The sequence below is a fragment of the Equus caballus genome, chromosome 20 (genome assembly GCF_041296265.1).
Source record: "Equus caballus isolate H_3958 breed thoroughbred chromosome 20, TB-T2T, whole genome shotgun sequence".
NCBI classification, from domain to species: Eukaryota; Metazoa; Chordata; class Mammalia; order Perissodactyla; family Equidae; genus Equus; species Equus caballus.
Window position 1 is genome coordinate 37,024,069 of NC_091703.1, and position 15,164 is coordinate 37,039,232.

Sequence of the window (15,164 nt, forward strand, 5' to 3'; positions counted from 1 at the left end):
ATAGAGATTGAGCCATCCATTTCTGGCAACAGCTCATGGGGAAGAAGGGGCATTGGATGGGGGTCAGGGTAGGGGTTGAAATAACAACACAAGCACCACACACACACACCCCGGGAGGAGACAATCACATTATTTAACCATCAGTCAGAATGGACACTGGTCATAGGGCTAGACAAGGTCCTGGGAGTCCTTTCCATCCATATGCCACACATTAACCCTTTAATTGCAGGATCAGGGAAGGTGGGGGGTGCGCAGGGGAGGGCCTGGGGTGGCCAGGATGGCAATGGGATATTCAGGGGGCTCAGGGCCATGCGATTTCCCAGCTAATATGGAAGAATTTCAATATTCAACAGTCTGCTGAATACAGGCCCCGCACACACCCCTCACTATTCCATTTCTCTCCCGGGGGAGTGGCCTGGTCCCCAGGTAGCATTCCTGCAAGCCCCAGACCAAGTGGAAGACAGCAGGTATGTTCGTCAGGGAGCCAACCCCCAGTAGGTAGAGATGAAAGAGCCCACCCTGGGCAGAGAGAGTCGGAGCCCTGAGGCAAAGGAGACGTATATTCCAACATTCACAGTGGGTGCTCCAGGTGGGGCGTGGGGGAGGTGGGCCCCCCACAGTCACTGAAGAAAGCCCTGAGGCAAGGATGCGGGGGCCCTGTCTCCAAAGTCCCCTGCTGTTTGTTGGCATTTCTCTCTTTATCTTTTTTGTTCCTTTGTTTTCCACTCTTTAAATAATATAATTATTTTTAAATACAAAATACACAGTGTCCTTTCTCTTCTCTTCCTCTTGTTTGGGGCGATCGATGGGGAGGTGAGTTTTAAATAAGGGTCTCAGCTGTCTAACAGGTGGGAGGGCCAGGAGCCCCAGATGCCACCCCTCCCCGGGGCTGTCTCGGCCCCCGCGTCACCCTCCCCTGGACTGCCCCGGACTGGGGGCTCTCCGAGCCCTGGCCCACGGCCCCCTAGGTAGTGAGGAGCCCTCTTGGGAAGTGGCACAGAGCTGCTGCTGTGGGATTCCAGGTGGGCCTGGTTTCGACGGACAGGGTCAGACAAGGAAGGTCCTAGCCCATGAAGCAGACAGGCCCCAGCAGCACCCCTCCCCGCCTCCGGGGGGCCCCCAGGTCTGAGAAGGAGGCGTCCAGCACCGGCAGCTGCTCCAGCACAGGGGTTCGCACCTCCAGCACCGTCCGGCCTTGCTGTGTCTTGAGGGGGAGACGGGGAGAGGGAGGAGTGAGCACGGTGGAGGCGCACACACCCACAGACCCCCCCAACCTCAGGCCCAGGCTTGCCTCTCCTCTGAGCACCCTGAGATACTCTTCCCCCAGTCCGTGTCACGTGTTCAGACCGGCTAAATTTTCTTCCTAAAGTTTCTTCCAGAGAGTCAGGATTGGGAAAGCTAGGAAGGTTTTGTGTGAGTGTGTGTGTGTGTGTGTGTGCATGTGCACACACGTGTGTGCACTAATGAGCCAATCTGTGCCACTTCAGGTTTCTCTCTGAGATTATCAGTGGTGGTTGTGTGAGTCTGTGTGGCTCCACAGGGATGTGTGCACGTTTGTGGGTGTGCCTGTGTGATGACAGGCAACCCGTGTAAATATGTGCATGAGCCTGCATGACTCACTTTGGGTGATGCTGGTGTGTACACACAGATGACCCCCACCTTCCATCCTTCCTGCCCTCCTCACCCCCATCTGAGCTCCTCAGGCATATCTGCCACCAGGAAGCTGGACTCCTGCTCTCCCTGGGTGCCTCTGCCCAAAGGGTCTCCCGCCTCCTTCCCCCAGCCTGAGTCTGGAATCCCCAGCTCTTCCTGGTTCCCACCTGACAGCCGTCTCTGAATTCCTTGACATAGGGGCTGGTCTCTGGGCTCAGCTCGTCCTCATTGGCACCCCGGAGCCTCAGGGGGCCATCGTGGGCCACCCCAGAGCATGGATAGGAGACATTTTGGTGGGCTGAGACGCTGAGCAGCCGCAGGAAGGTGAGCTGGACCACGCCTACCGGGGAGCCCTCTGAGTCCACGTAAGAGAACTGGCAGGAGAGAGGGCTGCAGTCAGAGGCAGGCAGACAGGGAGTGCCGCTGAGCCAGGCTCATGAGCAGGGAATGGGTGGGAGGAAAGGGAAGGGGGCGAAATGAAGGGCCAGAGTGGGAGCCGGGGGACCGGGGTAAATGAAAGGCACGCTTTTGTCTTGGGTTGCCAAGGGAAGGAGACAAAGTGAGCATTGGAGGCGTGGTGAGAAGGAAAGGAGGAAGGAGCAAGGAATGGAGGAGGGCCAGCAGGCTCTGTAGGGGCCGCAGCCAGGGAATTTGTCCCATAAACCCAGAAACCACTAGGCCCTGAAGGGGGTAGGCTGTGGGGCAGGGGAGGGCAGTCAAGGGTTAGCTCTCACCTGTGTGACATCATCCCTGGGCGTCACACAGGTTTCCCCTCCTGCTGTAAAGTTGCAGAAAACCCGGAAGGCATCCCGAGCACAGCCCTGGTTGGGGTCGACCCAGTATTCTCCTGTTGGGTGAGGGAGGGGGAGGTCAGGGCCCCGAGATCTCGGACCCAAGATGCTCTGTGCCCCACATTCCCACTCCGCTCCCACTGCTGCAGCCCCCCAGCCCTCCCCACAATGCTCTCAGTCTCCCAGGAACCCCATTCTCCCACGCAGAGCCCCATAATAAGCCCACCCCACTTCCGCTTCCCTCATCACCTTACACCTGACCCCACCTCTGACGCCCCTCCCCCCCGCGGTACCCCCAGGCTCCTGATTGGAGAAGGGAGGAATGCCGACACCCTCACACCAGTACAATGCTTGGTTGTAGGTTCACACACGTGTCCATCTGTGTAAACGCAAGTACGTGTGTACATACGTGTGTTTATCCCTATAGACACCAGGCTTTAATGAGCTGCTTGCGCTGGCAGGACTGTAACAGTTGCTAAATACTGAAATACGTCTGACCTGGTTGGTAAAGAGCTGCTGTTCCAAGTCCCTCAACCCTCACCCCCACCCCAGCACCTTCCCCAAGACTCCCCCAGCATCCATTCTGCTGTTGGTGCCCACACTGTTGTTAATATTTTTGTGTCCCCCGAGGCTGGCACTGACCATCGGGCAGCTCCGGGTGGCAGAGCTTCAGGTCCTGGCAGGTGCGGGCGGGGCTGTCCTGGGTCCCTGTCGGCCGCCTCATCTGCTCAATCTCCTCCCGCAAGGAGTCCAGGGAGCCAAAGATCTCCTCCAAGCCCCCAGGACTGCCTGGGGCCCCCTCCGTCAGCATGGCCTCATCTTCCTGCATCAGGCGGCTGCCATCCACTGAGCGCCGGGTCTTCTTGGGCATCTGGATGGGCAGGGGCTGGATCACCTCGCCTGGGGGGCCCTGAGTGGAGGGACAGGTGGAGGGGGTGAGAGATGAGGTCAGTATGAAGGTGAAGCAGAGAAATACCAGGACAGAGAGGGCCAGTCAGAGAAGCAGGCCCTGACTGCAACTCACCGGGTGTCCTGGAGGGCCCTGCACTCCCTTCTCTCCCTTGGGTCCAGCTGGGCCCTGCCAAAGGAGTAAATGAGGTCATGGAGGGGTCAAGGGGTCAAGAGGTCAAGCATGCGATCAATGTCACAGAAGGGTCAAATCAGTCTCCAGGCTGGGAATAAGGGGCTCGACTCGGGGGAGCATTTTGCTCTGGAGAGACAGTGTCAAGTCCAGCTGTGGGGAGGGGGCAGAGGTCAGAGCTGGCTGAGGTCACTCACTGTGGCTCCTTTAGCTCCTTTGGGGCCAGCAGGTCCCTGTGAAATAAGAAAGAGGTGGTCAGTCACCACATGGGAAGGTCAGACCACGGAGGAATGGAGAGCAAAGGTCATGAGTCCACAGGACAGTGGGGTTACCATAAGAGGGGCAGGCATGAGGGAATGTGGGGACATTTGGGAGGCCCTGGAAGGATGGGGGAGAAACACTGCAGGTATAAGGACATATGGGGACACTGGGGTCTATGCTGGTTAGGCTGGCAGTTGCTGTGGAAGCCGCTGGGACACTATGGAGTGGGGAGCAGTGGGGTTCAGGGGATTTAGCGGAAGAAGAGATGGGGTACTCACAGGGAGGCCAGGGGGACCTCCAGGACCGATGGGGCCAGATGCTCCTGGGATACCCTAGGAAGGGGAGGGGCTTCCTTCAACTGGGTCGTCCTCTGCACCTCCTCCCTCAGCCCATCCCCCCTACCCCAACACCAATCCGCACTCTTATCCCCCGACACCTTCCAGGACCACACCCTCTACTCACCGTCTCTCCCTTCTGTCCAGTGGAGCCCTGAGGGCCAGGAAGTCCCCGATCACCCTTCTCTCCTTGCTCCCCAGGGGGCCCGATCAGTCCAATGAGACCTGGGTGACCCTGGAGAAGGAGACAGGTGTCAGGGGGAGGCAGAGAGGAGACACATGGATACAGGAGAAGAACCACAGGGGTCAGAGCCCAGAGGACAAGAGAGAGACTCAGACACAGGGTCAGAGGAAAGAGCAGGGACTGGGAACGGCCCTCACTAAGTAAGGACCTTCGAAGACAGTGCTGGAGGCCTGAAGCAGAGCAGTAGACATTCAGGGTCCCCATGAGTTTCAGAGGGTGAGGGTGAGAGGAGAGACACCTGGTCACATGTCTGTCTGTCACTCACCTTCTCTCCTTTGGCTCCGGCATCACCCCGGAGGCCAGGAAGCCCTGGGGGTCCCTGTGGGGAGACAGGAAGTCACTCTCTACAGGAAGAGGTGGGACCAAGCTCTCCTGCCACCACTTCCCACCCCCTCCAGGGCTTCAGCTTGATGCCACTGCCCCAGGGTGCCCCCACCCTCACCTCCGCCCCACCCAATCCATAGTCACTCACCACAGGACCTGGAGGCCCAGCCTGGCCTGTGGCTCCAGGACGGCCTTGCTGGCCCTTGGGATTCAAAGGGACAACAGAGGTCAGGAGTGTCTCCATATCATCCCCCTCCCTTGGCCCCTCACCCCTGCCACCCCAGCCACGCCTCTCCACTCCATGACTCACCACTGAACCCGGCAGCCCCCTCAGACCATCAGGACCAGGTTTTCCTGCTGGGCCTGCGGGACCCACAGGGCCAGTCTTCCCTGGGGCGCCCACAGCACCAGGATCCCCCTGAAACATACACAAGGAACATGTCCTAAAACGCAGAGGAGGGGATTGTGGCTGGGGACAGGGGTTCCAAGGTGGACAACGTGAGTCAGGGAAGAGGAGCCAAACCCCAGAGCCCTGAGGCAGGAACAACTCTAGGGGACCTCGTCCCCACAAGGGACTCAACATGGTGGGGGGGGGGGGGTGGTGGACAGGGGGTAGACATCTGGAGACAGAGGAATCTGAGGACAAGGGGGTGGGAAGATGGAGGGAATGTGCCAGCATCCAGGGCAGCCTCTCCCTCACCTTGGCTCCCTTCTCTCCTTGTCGCCCCTCAGGACCAGGTGTGCCAGCAGGACCCTGCAGATGGAGGCGGGAAGGAAGAGTGGATGAGGTACAGAGTAGCATGCTTACACACACCTGTGCATGCACAGACACAACCGCAGAGGCCGATTCACAGATGTGAGCCAGCGGCGGTACAGCTGCACCAGTTGTTAAAATATTGAGCAGTTTTGTGCATTTAGTCAAAAGCCACTTGCCCACACATGCCCTCGTGCCCCACCTCCTACCCCAGCAACTAAAGACTTAATCCCTGGCCCAGCAGGGGCCCTCCGGAAAAGCCAGTCCCTTCCTCCAGTGTCCACTCTGATTGGTCAGTACACACCACCACCCCTGGCAAGAACTTACATACCAAAAGCAAGGAACAAACATACCCACATATACACAGCACACTTATAAACACACGTGCTCACACACATACACACCCCACCCAAGGACAGCCCAGACATAGACATCTCCCTCACATTCCACCTCCCACTGCCCCATCCTCCATCCACCCAGCCCAAGGACTGCCCCTCAAGGTCCCAGGCGTCCACCTCACTTACCCGCTTTCCAAGTGGTCCAGGGGGTCCATTCTCCCCAGTGGGACCAGGGGATCCCTATGGAGGGAAGAATAGGGTTGGGTGGGTGTTAAGCCTCCAGCCAAGGGACCCCTCAAGAGTGGGGCAAAGAAGAGGGGAAAGAGGTCTGAAGGCTTGGGCTCTGCGGTGGGGAGAAGGGTCCCGGTCACTCACAGGCTGTCCTGGCTCGCCGTCCTCTCCGCGGTCACCCTTTGCACCATCCTGGCCCTGCAGGGATGAAGCAAGGTCAGAGGGGGCCCCCAACCTGACTGGCATCACCCCAAAAACTGCCAATCCTCCCATCCCCCCACCAGCTATACCCCCAACTTCCCACACCTGAGCCCCTCAGCCACAAAGAGGCCCCCTCTATGTGAGCCCACCCTCTGCCCTTTCCTCTCCCTGGGTAGGACTCACCCGAGGGCCAGCTTCTCCAGGAGGGCCAGGGTCACCAGGAAAACCAACAGGACCCTAATGCAGAGGGAAACCAAGGATGAGGGTCACAGCCCCCTAAGCCCACCCAGAGCCAACACAGACCCCCATGGGCACCCACCACACTCCCTCGCTACAGGCCATGCCCACCTGCACCACCCTGGGAAGACTGTCTCCCGGACCCCTCTGCCCCTCATGTCCTAGGTGCCTTCTAATGCTGTCAGGGTATTAAGTAAGAAGGCGGCTCTTACTTTGTCTCTCTCTGGATCCTAGACTCCATACACCCGTCCCAGGAGACCCCATTCCTACAACCTTCCTCCCAGGTATCCCCCACTCTTGGGCTCCCCACACTCCAAGTCCTCACATTGCACATACACTCATATCTCCAGGTCTCCCATTGACAGGGCCCTTCTCTCAGCCCCTCCCCTAAACTCACAGGGTTCCCTTTGGGGCCGTCATCGCCCGTGGGGCCTTTAGGCCCTGGTGGTCCGGCCTCTCCTGGCTGCCCGGACTCTCCTTTCTCCCCACGCTCCCCACGTGGACCCTGAAGAATGAGTGGAGGGTACAGATGGTTCCAAGAGGGTCTTGAAGGTCAAGGATGCAGCCTCTGCTTCCAAGACACCTCCAGCCTCCCCGCAGTCCCCTTGGTGACAGTGGGATGCACACAGAAAGCTACCCTTCTTCCCTTCAAGGAAAGCGTGGCAGGGCTCACTCAGACCCAAGACCAGGCCTCGCAGACAATGGCCAGATGCACAGAATCCTGGGCTGAGGAGGAGTTCCAGCTAAAGGTCACGGGGAAAAGTGGGGTGGGGCTGAGAGGGATGAAGGGGATTGGGGAGCAGGGCCTCAGGGCTGTCACTCACCTTGACACCTGGCTCGCCCTGGACCCCTGGAGATCCTGACTCTCCTGGCTCTCCCTGCAAAGAGATTGGGGTCAAAAACCTCCTTCCCCCAAAAAATCCTGATATTCCCCACACCTCATTCTCTTCTGCCCCCGCAGCCAAAACTGGCAGAAGTCCAGCCCTCATCGCCCAATACCAGTCCATTCACCCCCTTCCCAGTTACCTTCTCTCCAGGGGGACCCAGGTTCCCAACACCTCCTGGGGGACCTTGTGGACCCTAGAAAAGGGACAGAAATAGAGATCATTGCTTAGGGGAGGAGGTGCCATTCCAGGGGCAGGGCCTGGGTGAGGGCCCCAAGGTCACAGCAGTGAGACAGTGGGAAGCCTTCCCAGGGGCCTGTGGCTTCTCGTGGAACCTATGATGAGACTAGAGTTTATAGTCTGGGGAAAGGGAGGCAGAGAACTGGCCACAATGATCTGAAGGGACAAGGGACCAAGAGAACTCACATCAGCTCCATTGGGTCCAGCTGGGCCTCGAGGTCCTGGGGGGCCAGGTGGTCCCTGGGGAGAAACAGATACACCAGAGAGGGGAAGCAAAGTGAGAGAAAGAGAAATGGATGCACATGAATGGCAGAGGGCTGGGCCAGACAGAGGTCCTGGGCAGAGAGGCGGAGGGGGAGGGGCAGCCAGGCCAGGGACCAGCAGGCAGGGAGCAATGGGGTCAGCGGCAGTGGGGTGTTGGGGTAGGGGCTGGATGGGCAGGGAAGGTGACTAGTAGGTGGGGCTGGGGTCAGTAGGAGTCACACGCCATCAATGGGATCACACTCACCATAGGGCCCACATCTCCTGTTTCTCCCTTCTCCCCCGAAGGACCTGGCAAACCCTGTGCAGATATACATAGCACAGACCCAGGTGACTACCGCCCTAGGCAGATGGGCCCCCCCAGGTCCCTCCCACCCAGATCCCACATGCCTGTTCCCCAGTCCTCATCAGCAGGGGGCTGGAAGGGGCAGGGGCAGACATCAGCCCCATCCTGACCCCACCTCTCAGCCCCTGTCTGCCAGCCACAACTCACCTGTAGGCCAATGGGGCCTGGGGGCCCATTGAATCCTCTGGTTCCTTCATCGCCTTTGGCTCCAAAGTGTCCCTGGGGTCCCCGAGCTCCAGGTTCCCCATCAGCTCCCTGAGGTTGGGGGAGGGCAGGAATAAGGATACAGAGATGGTCATGGGCCAGGTGTTCTCTATCCACAAACCCCACATGGAGCTGGGCACCAGGCCCAGAGGGCCCCACTCCCACCCCCAACTCCAAGGGCAGAGGGCAGACTAGGGGCTGCCGGGGCCTCTGGTGGAGGCAGAGGGGCCATCAATCACTCACCGCTGCTCCAGGCTGCCCCACAGGACCAAGGGGTCCAGGGGGTCCAGGAGGGCCCTGGGGGAGAAAGGAGAGTCAGAGACACCAAGACAGGGAGAGATCAGGTGGGAATGAGGTTAAAGGCCAAAGGTCAAAAGTTAAAGGTCATGGATACTTACGTGTTCACCCTTGTTCCCTTTACTGCCCTTCTGTCCAGGGTCTCCCACTTCACCCTGGGAGGAGACGGCAGATGAGATATTAGATAGAGGAGATGGGAAAGTGGGGAGAGTAATAAGACAGGGGCCACACCCAGATCCACGACCTCGTCTTGAAAGAAGATTGGGTCCAGGGTCTGCAGGCTCCCTCACCTTGTCTCCATCTTCTCCTGCCACACCTGGGGGCCCAGCAGGACCAGGAAGCCCCACAGGACCCTGCACCCCATCACGGCCAGTGGGACCAATGGGGCCCTTCTCACCCTGCAGGGAATGAAGAACGGAGTCATGACCTGGAGATACCCCTCACCCTTAAATACCCCCACAGGAAACCCTCCATAACCCAACAGCTCACAGACCCCTCCCCAGTATCTCTCCCCAGAAGCCCCCCAAAACTCACCGGGACACCTTTCTCTCCTGCTGCTCCAGGAGGACCCTGCGGTCCTGGGCGCCCTGGGGGTCCAATGGGTCCCCCAAATCCAGCTGCACCTCGCTCCCCAGGGGAGCCCTGAGATAGGAGATGGAGTCAGACCCCCAAAGAGGAGACCACAGCCCACCCACACCAGAGAATCCCTGACCACGGTTCCCAGCCCAAAATTGGATGCATTATGGCTGACCCTAGACTCCCTCTGCCCAGTCCCATAGCCCTGCCTAGATTCAGATGCCACTCTCCATCCTTCCTCACCCACCCCTTTCCTGGTTCCTCTCCACTGCCCCTCAGGGACCCCAGACTCACTGCAGGGCCAGGAGGACCAGCCGGACCTTCATTTCCCTTCAAACCAGGTCCACCCTATGAAGCAGAGATTTGGGGCAATAGATGTGAGACGGGAAGGTGGGCTGCAGGAATGGGGTCCAGGAGACATGCAGGGAAGGAGAAGGGTCAGGGAGGGGAGACAGGCTCAGAGAGATGGAAGTGGGGGTAACACTGGGGGTGTCAGGATGCATGGTGACTTGTCATGAGCAGTTGGGTTGGGGTCACACTCACAGCAGTGCCTGGGAGGCCTCTCTCTCCTGGGAAGCCCCTCAGACCTGCGGGACCATCCTTCCCTGGGGCCCCAGGGGGACCGGGATCACCCTAAAAGGAAAGGAAAGGTGATGAGCTACAGCCAGGCTCCCAAACGGGGCAAAGAGATCTCTGGCCCCCTTCAAATCCCCAATGACTTGTTCCCTTCAGCACCCCAACCCTGGTCCCCCAAGTTCCCCTATGCCTGGCCCCTTACTGACCTTTGTTCCTTCTTTTCCAGCTGTTCCAGTCAGTCCCTGCTCTCCAGGGGGCCCTGGGGGGCCTGGGTGACCTCTCTCCCCCATGGGCCCGGTTTCTCCTGCTGCTCCCTGGGAAAGAGGCAGACAGACTCAAGTCTCAGACCCTTCGCCCCACTGCCTGCCCTGTTTGGCCGCCCTGGCCACCTTAAAATACCCACCTAGAACCCCTTTCTCCCTGCCCCAAAGCTACTGGGAAATTCCCAGGGGCTCTCAAAGGCCACTGCTCCGGTTTTTAGTCCCCAGTGTGGAGTAACTACACCACCTTGTGTCCCCAGTGGGGAACTTCCTCTTCTCCAAAATGCAAGAAGAGGAGAACTAGCCCAGGAAACAGACTGAAATTTGGGATCCCTGTTCCAAATCTCAGCCCCCACCACTCACCCCAGCCCCAGGGGTCCGGGTCAGGCAAGACAGGGGCAGGGGCACGTGGTTTTGAAAAGGGAGAAGAGGGGCCAATAGACTAACTCCAGGGTCTGGGGTCCATTTTCTCCCGGGGACAGACGTACCTGAGGCCCCACCACCCCTGGGGGGCCAGGGGGACCAGTCTTCCCTTGGAAACCCTGAGAAAGAAAGAGAGGAGAGAGTGGTCAGAACACAGTCAGGCATGGACACTGTGGGATAGGTCCCCAGGTTCCCGGAGGAAGGCAGGGTCCTTGGCCATGGGTCTAAGCAGCCCTGGGATGCTCTCACTCTGCCAGGAGAACATCCCCAGCAGGCCTTCCAGACGGTTCTGAAGTTTGAGGGTCTGAGGGGGCCAGGGCATCACTTACCACTTCTCCTCTCTGGCCTGGGTGTCCTGGCAGCCCATCCTTCCCAGAGGGACCCTGGAAGGGGTTCAGAGGTCAGGTGAACTCTAGGGTGGGAAGGAGGATGGGGAAGAAGGACTCACAGAACTAAGGTAGGTCAGGGGTCATAGGTCAGCTTACCGGAGGTCCTTTGGGGCCAGGAAATCCATTGGGACCCTGAGGCCCAGGGAGACCCTAGAGACAGAGCTGGGTTGAGTCAGGAGAATGGGGAGGGGTGATGGGCAGGGACCCAGCTTCCTCCCTGGCCCCACTCGGGCTCCCTGGGGAGCACTGGGAAGGGGAGACTCAGGCCACACTCACCCTCTCTCCAGGGGGCCCATGGGGGCCATCACCACCTGATGTTCCCTGGGGGGGAAACAGAGTCAGAGAGTGAGAGGAGCGCATTCTAGCTGTCTGAGGTCAGAGTTGACCGCGGAGCCGGGCTAATGGGAAGATGGTGGATAGAGCCCTGCTAAGACCACTAACCTTAGCTCCAGACTTCCCAGTGGCGCCTCGGGGTCCCCGCTGACCCCGTGGACCCTAGAAAGAGGGAAGAGGAGCTGTCAGAAAAACCCAACCACACCCCTTTGGATCTTAAGCCTCGTGTCTCTCCCCACTGCACTCACCGTGGGGCCCCGCTCTCCCCGAGGCCCTGATTTCCCCGACAGGCCCTGGTGGGAATGAAAAAGAGACAACACATCACCCAGGGCACGACTCCCCCATGGAGCCGCCCTTCCCTCCTCACCCTCTCCCTCCCCCAGCTTACCCGGGCTCCCTTCTCTCCGCTGGCTCCAGGAAAACCAGGAAATCCCAGGGACCCCTGGTGAGGAAGGAGAAGGGGAAAAATTAAGAAGTCATGAAAGGGGAGGCCCTAGGCAGGGCCAGTGGATTCCACGAGAGGTGATGGAGGCAGCAGTGGGGGAGCCCCGGGCTCTGCCAATAACTAGGTGGCCCTGGACAAACCCCCGCTGCTCTCTGGGCCTCTGTTCCCTCATCTGTAGAATAGGGGTGGACTAAATTCTCTCTAGGGCCCCCCACTGCTGTCAGTCTATGCTTCCTGGAATCAGGGGTCAGGGAAGGGAAAAGGAGGACGGGGCACAAAAGAGGCATCGCATCACCTTGGGACCCTGGCGTCCGGGGTAGCCAGGCAGACCAGGAACGCCCAGCTTGCCCTGCGGAGGGACAGGGAGCAATTAGGAGCAAGAGGAGCCACAGATACCACTCCATCCCTGGAGACCCCAACCCCCAGAGATGGGATCCCCCACCCAGCAATGCTCCCAGAAAACCTCCAGCCCCTGGCCCCTCATCTCCCGCCCCACGGGCTGCCTGGCTTTGTAATCGCTCCTTCCTGAGAATGGATTTCCCCCACTCTAGTACTGGGATCTTGCCTCCCCTGTGTCTGGAGACTGAAGTCTGCAGCTCCATCAAGTCCTTCCAGGCCTGTGATCTACCCCCTGCCGACCTGTCCACCTCAGCTCCAGCCTCCCCAGCACACACTTCTGCTCCAGGAAGACCAGCCCCCTTGCAGGCCTCCACACAGCATGCTCAGGATCACCTCTGCCCCTCTGGTTGTGCTCTGCACCACCCCAACTCCCGCGACATGCACCCCGAGGCAGCTGTGGAGCAGAGGCTGGGAGCAGGGATTCTGCAGGCTGACTGCCTGGGCTCAAATCCTGGCTCTGCCCCTCACTGGCTGTGTGACTGACAGGGATCTGAACCTCCTGGTGCCTCTACAAAAGAGGACTGTGATAGTGCCTGCCCTCCCCCCGTCCCCCACCTCCACCCGCCCCATCCCGCCCCCGCAGACAGACAGGAGAATTTAGCACAGAGCCTGCTCATGGTAAGTGCCCGGTGAGTTAGCGCTGAAGACCTCAGTGCTCACCTCCTCCTCAACTCTCCCTTCTCGGAACTCCTGCTGCTCTGAGCCTGAACACATTTTCACCCTGCCTTGGACCTACAGTTACCCTATGACGGCCTCAATGCCTTGTCCCCACCTCTATGCTATGTAACCTCTTCATAACAGGGACTTCGCTTTGACTTCTTATACATCCCCCCTCAACCCATCAGTGTCCAAGAGGGACCGTACACAGAGAGGAGCATAATTAATGCATGGTCATCTTCAGTTGACTTGCTGACTCCAGTCGTTGGCACCCCGCGCCCACCCTCATCCCATTGCCTAGGCCCTCCTCCGTTCCATGTCCCTAGAGCATGTAGGCACAGATCCATCATCCTCCCTCACCTTCTCGCCCATGAGCCCGGGGGGCCCAGGGTCTCCAGTGGGTCCAGTGCGTCCCTTCGGCCCCTCGGGACCATCCTCTCCCCTGGAACCAGGGACTCCAACCTCGCCCTGAGTGAGAGGGTTGGAGAGGTGAATGTCTGGGACTGGGGGTGGGGCTGGGCCCCGAGAGCAGAGGTGGGCCCCAGAGAGTGGGGTTGGCAGGGGTCTCAGAAGCTACTGCCAAACAGTGAACCCCACAGGGGCAGGAAGAGCATCGTGATTGGAGGGCCGTGGGACACAGACTGCTAGGTTGTCATCCTGCTGGGATCTGGCTCTAAAGGGAATAGAGCACTGGAGATGGGGAGCTCAGGGCACAAGGGAATAGGCTGCTAACTGGGGGCTCCAAAGAGGAGGATCTTAGAACTCAGAGTTGGGGGCTGGTGTGGGGGTTTCCACTCACCCTGTCGCCTTTCACGCCCATGTCACCTTTGAACCCAGGAAAGCCGTCCTCACCCTGAGAAAGATGGGGGTGAGAGGACAGCACAGATGACGGAGGGTGGGGGGTTAGGATGGAGGATTTCAGGGAACACGAGTGGAGGGTGGCTTTCAGGAGATGGAGGGAAATGTGGGGCAGGCTGGAGGGAAGGAAGTGAGAAAAAGAGATGGGCAGACGGGTTTGTGTGGGGCAGGATGGAGTACTGGGAAGTTGGGGGCACATTGCTCACCTTTTCACCCTTATGACCCTTCAGACCCCGAATTCCATCCACACCCTAAAATTATAGAGGAAGACAGAGACAGAGAGATGAGGGGTGGAGGTTGAGTTGGAAGGACTGAGCTCCTAAGACCCCAGTTGGCTCCCTTGACTGCGGTCCTTTATCTCCCAGCCTGGTGGTCCGTTACCTTGACACCTCGAGGTCCCGGGTATCCTAGAGGACCCTGAGGTCCAGATGGACCCTGGAAGAAGAAAGAGAGGCATCTATAAATGGGTCTCAGGATGTCACTGGGGGAGCCTCAGGGGTGGGAGAAATGGAAGTAACAACATTGGAGTCTGGATAGGATTACAGAGCATGGCACTGAGAAGACAAGGAAATCCCAAGGACGTTGAGGCCCCAGAGTCTGGGTGGAGACTCCTTCATGGGGTGAAAGGAGGTACAGAAGATCTCACCTGGTTTCCTTTGGTTCCAGGGGGACCTTCCTTCCCGGGGTGACCCTGGGGGTAGGCGAAGGAGAATGTGACCACTGGCCTCTGTCAGCTTCCCTGAACCCCTCCCTCTGTTTCTTCAACCCAAATTCCCCTGGGACCTAATGAAGCTGACTGACCATGGGCAGGACCACCAGTGACCTCCCAGTGCAAGAGGCATATGGTATGGACAGTCACTGAAGGCACTTGGAGGTCATTCGCTGGGGGATAGGATCAAGGGGAATTTGGATTAAGAGGTGGGGGGCCACTCACCGGGGGACCATCTGAGCCAGGCATGCCAGGGAGCCCTGGTTTCCCTTGAGGACCCTGCAAGCAGACGAGGAGGCTCGGGGTCACCAGAGGGGTCAGGTCTGAACACAGGGCTAAAGTCCCAGCCAGACATTTGGGGCTCTCCCTACACCCACCCCTGGGCACATCCCCTGCCCCTCAGATCACTTAGTCACTTACCTTCTCTCCATGAGGGCCAATGGCACCCTGGGGCCCAGGCAGACCCTATGCACAGGGAGAGAGAAGTCACAGGGGCCCTGCAGGGGTGGGCTGCTTCCTCTTCCAGCCAGCATCTCCCACTGAGAGCATGAGCAGTAAAGGCTTGAGACCCTTAATTTCCCGTCCCCATCCAGGGTCTGACCCACTGTGCAAGCCTAGGGGAAGTCGCTAAAGTTGGGGAGGGGGTAGACAGGACCACTCACCTGGGTCCCAGGAGTGCCCTGTTGTCCAGGAGGTCCTGGCTCTCCCTGGGGTCCCTATAAACAGGCACCAGGCAGGGGTCAGAAGGAGATGGTAACAAACAGGGCGGAGAGCTGAGTCCCAGCAGGGACAGCCAAGAGAGCAGGAACCAGAAGCAGGCAGGAGGTCAAAATGGTGCCAAAGGGAACAAGACGTTG

At 59.1% G+C, this 15,164-nt stretch overlaps 1 protein-coding gene across 14 annotated transcripts in view; it reads right to left on the reverse strand.

The window, feature by feature from the left end:
• Positions 1-202: 202 nt before the first annotated feature.
• Positions 203-15,164, reverse strand: part of COL11A2 (collagen type XI alpha 2 chain) — a 29,156-nt gene continuing 14,194 nt past the window's right edge. For all 14 annotated transcript variants that reach the window (XM_023624694.2, XM_023624699.2, XM_001917981.6 and 11 more), the window contains 44 exons: positions 14,970-15,023; positions 14,728-14,772; positions 14,533-14,586; positions 14,245-14,289; positions 13,980-14,033; positions 13,805-13,849; positions 13,540-13,593; positions 13,101-13,208; positions 11,980-12,033; positions 11,628-11,681; positions 11,488-11,532; positions 11,348-11,401; positions 11,183-11,227; positions 11,003-11,056; positions 10,847-10,900; positions 10,583-10,636; positions 10,041-10,148; positions 9,802-9,891; positions 9,553-9,606; positions 9,217-9,324; positions 8,973-9,080; positions 8,784-8,837; positions 8,629-8,682; positions 8,329-8,436; positions 8,083-8,136; positions 7,761-7,814; positions 7,477-7,530; positions 7,275-7,328; positions 6,848-6,955; positions 6,397-6,450; positions 6,157-6,210; positions 5,968-6,021; positions 5,390-5,443; positions 5,000-5,107; positions 4,838-4,891; positions 4,631-4,684; positions 4,249-4,356; positions 4,065-4,118; positions 3,723-3,758; positions 3,469-3,522; positions 3,087-3,354; positions 2,388-2,500; positions 1,821-2,027; positions 203-1,204 (listed from right to left, as the gene is read on the reverse strand). In XM_023624694.2, coding sequence (XP_023480462.1) covers positions 1,064-1,204; positions 1,821-2,027; positions 2,388-2,500; positions 3,087-3,354; positions 3,469-3,522; positions 3,723-3,758; positions 4,065-4,118; positions 4,249-4,356; positions 4,631-4,684; positions 4,838-4,891; positions 5,000-5,107; positions 5,390-5,443; positions 5,968-6,021; positions 6,157-6,210; positions 6,397-6,450; positions 6,848-6,955; positions 7,275-7,328; positions 7,477-7,530; positions 7,761-7,814; positions 8,083-8,136; positions 8,329-8,436; positions 8,629-8,682; positions 8,784-8,837; positions 8,973-9,080; positions 9,217-9,324; positions 9,553-9,606; positions 9,802-9,891; positions 10,041-10,148; positions 10,583-10,636; positions 10,847-10,900; positions 11,003-11,056; positions 11,183-11,227; positions 11,348-11,401; positions 11,488-11,532; positions 11,628-11,681; positions 11,980-12,033; positions 13,101-13,208; positions 13,540-13,593; positions 13,805-13,849; positions 13,980-14,033; positions 14,245-14,289; positions 14,533-14,586; positions 14,728-14,772; positions 14,970-15,023 — 3,294 coding nt within the window. In that variant the 3' untranslated portion in view covers positions 203-1,063. The remainder of the gene's footprint in view (positions 1,205-1,820; positions 2,028-2,387; positions 2,501-3,086; positions 3,355-3,468; positions 3,523-3,722; positions 3,759-4,064; positions 4,119-4,248; positions 4,357-4,630; positions 4,685-4,837; positions 4,892-4,999; positions 5,108-5,389; positions 5,444-5,967; positions 6,022-6,156; positions 6,211-6,396; positions 6,451-6,847; positions 6,956-7,274; positions 7,329-7,476; positions 7,531-7,760; positions 7,815-8,082; positions 8,137-8,328; positions 8,437-8,628; positions 8,683-8,783; positions 8,838-8,972; positions 9,081-9,216; positions 9,325-9,552; positions 9,607-9,801; positions 9,892-10,040; positions 10,149-10,582; positions 10,637-10,846; positions 10,901-11,002; positions 11,057-11,182; positions 11,228-11,347; positions 11,402-11,487; positions 11,533-11,627; positions 11,682-11,979; positions 12,034-13,100; positions 13,209-13,539; positions 13,594-13,804; positions 13,850-13,979; positions 14,034-14,244; positions 14,290-14,532; positions 14,587-14,727; positions 14,773-14,969; positions 15,024-15,164) is intronic.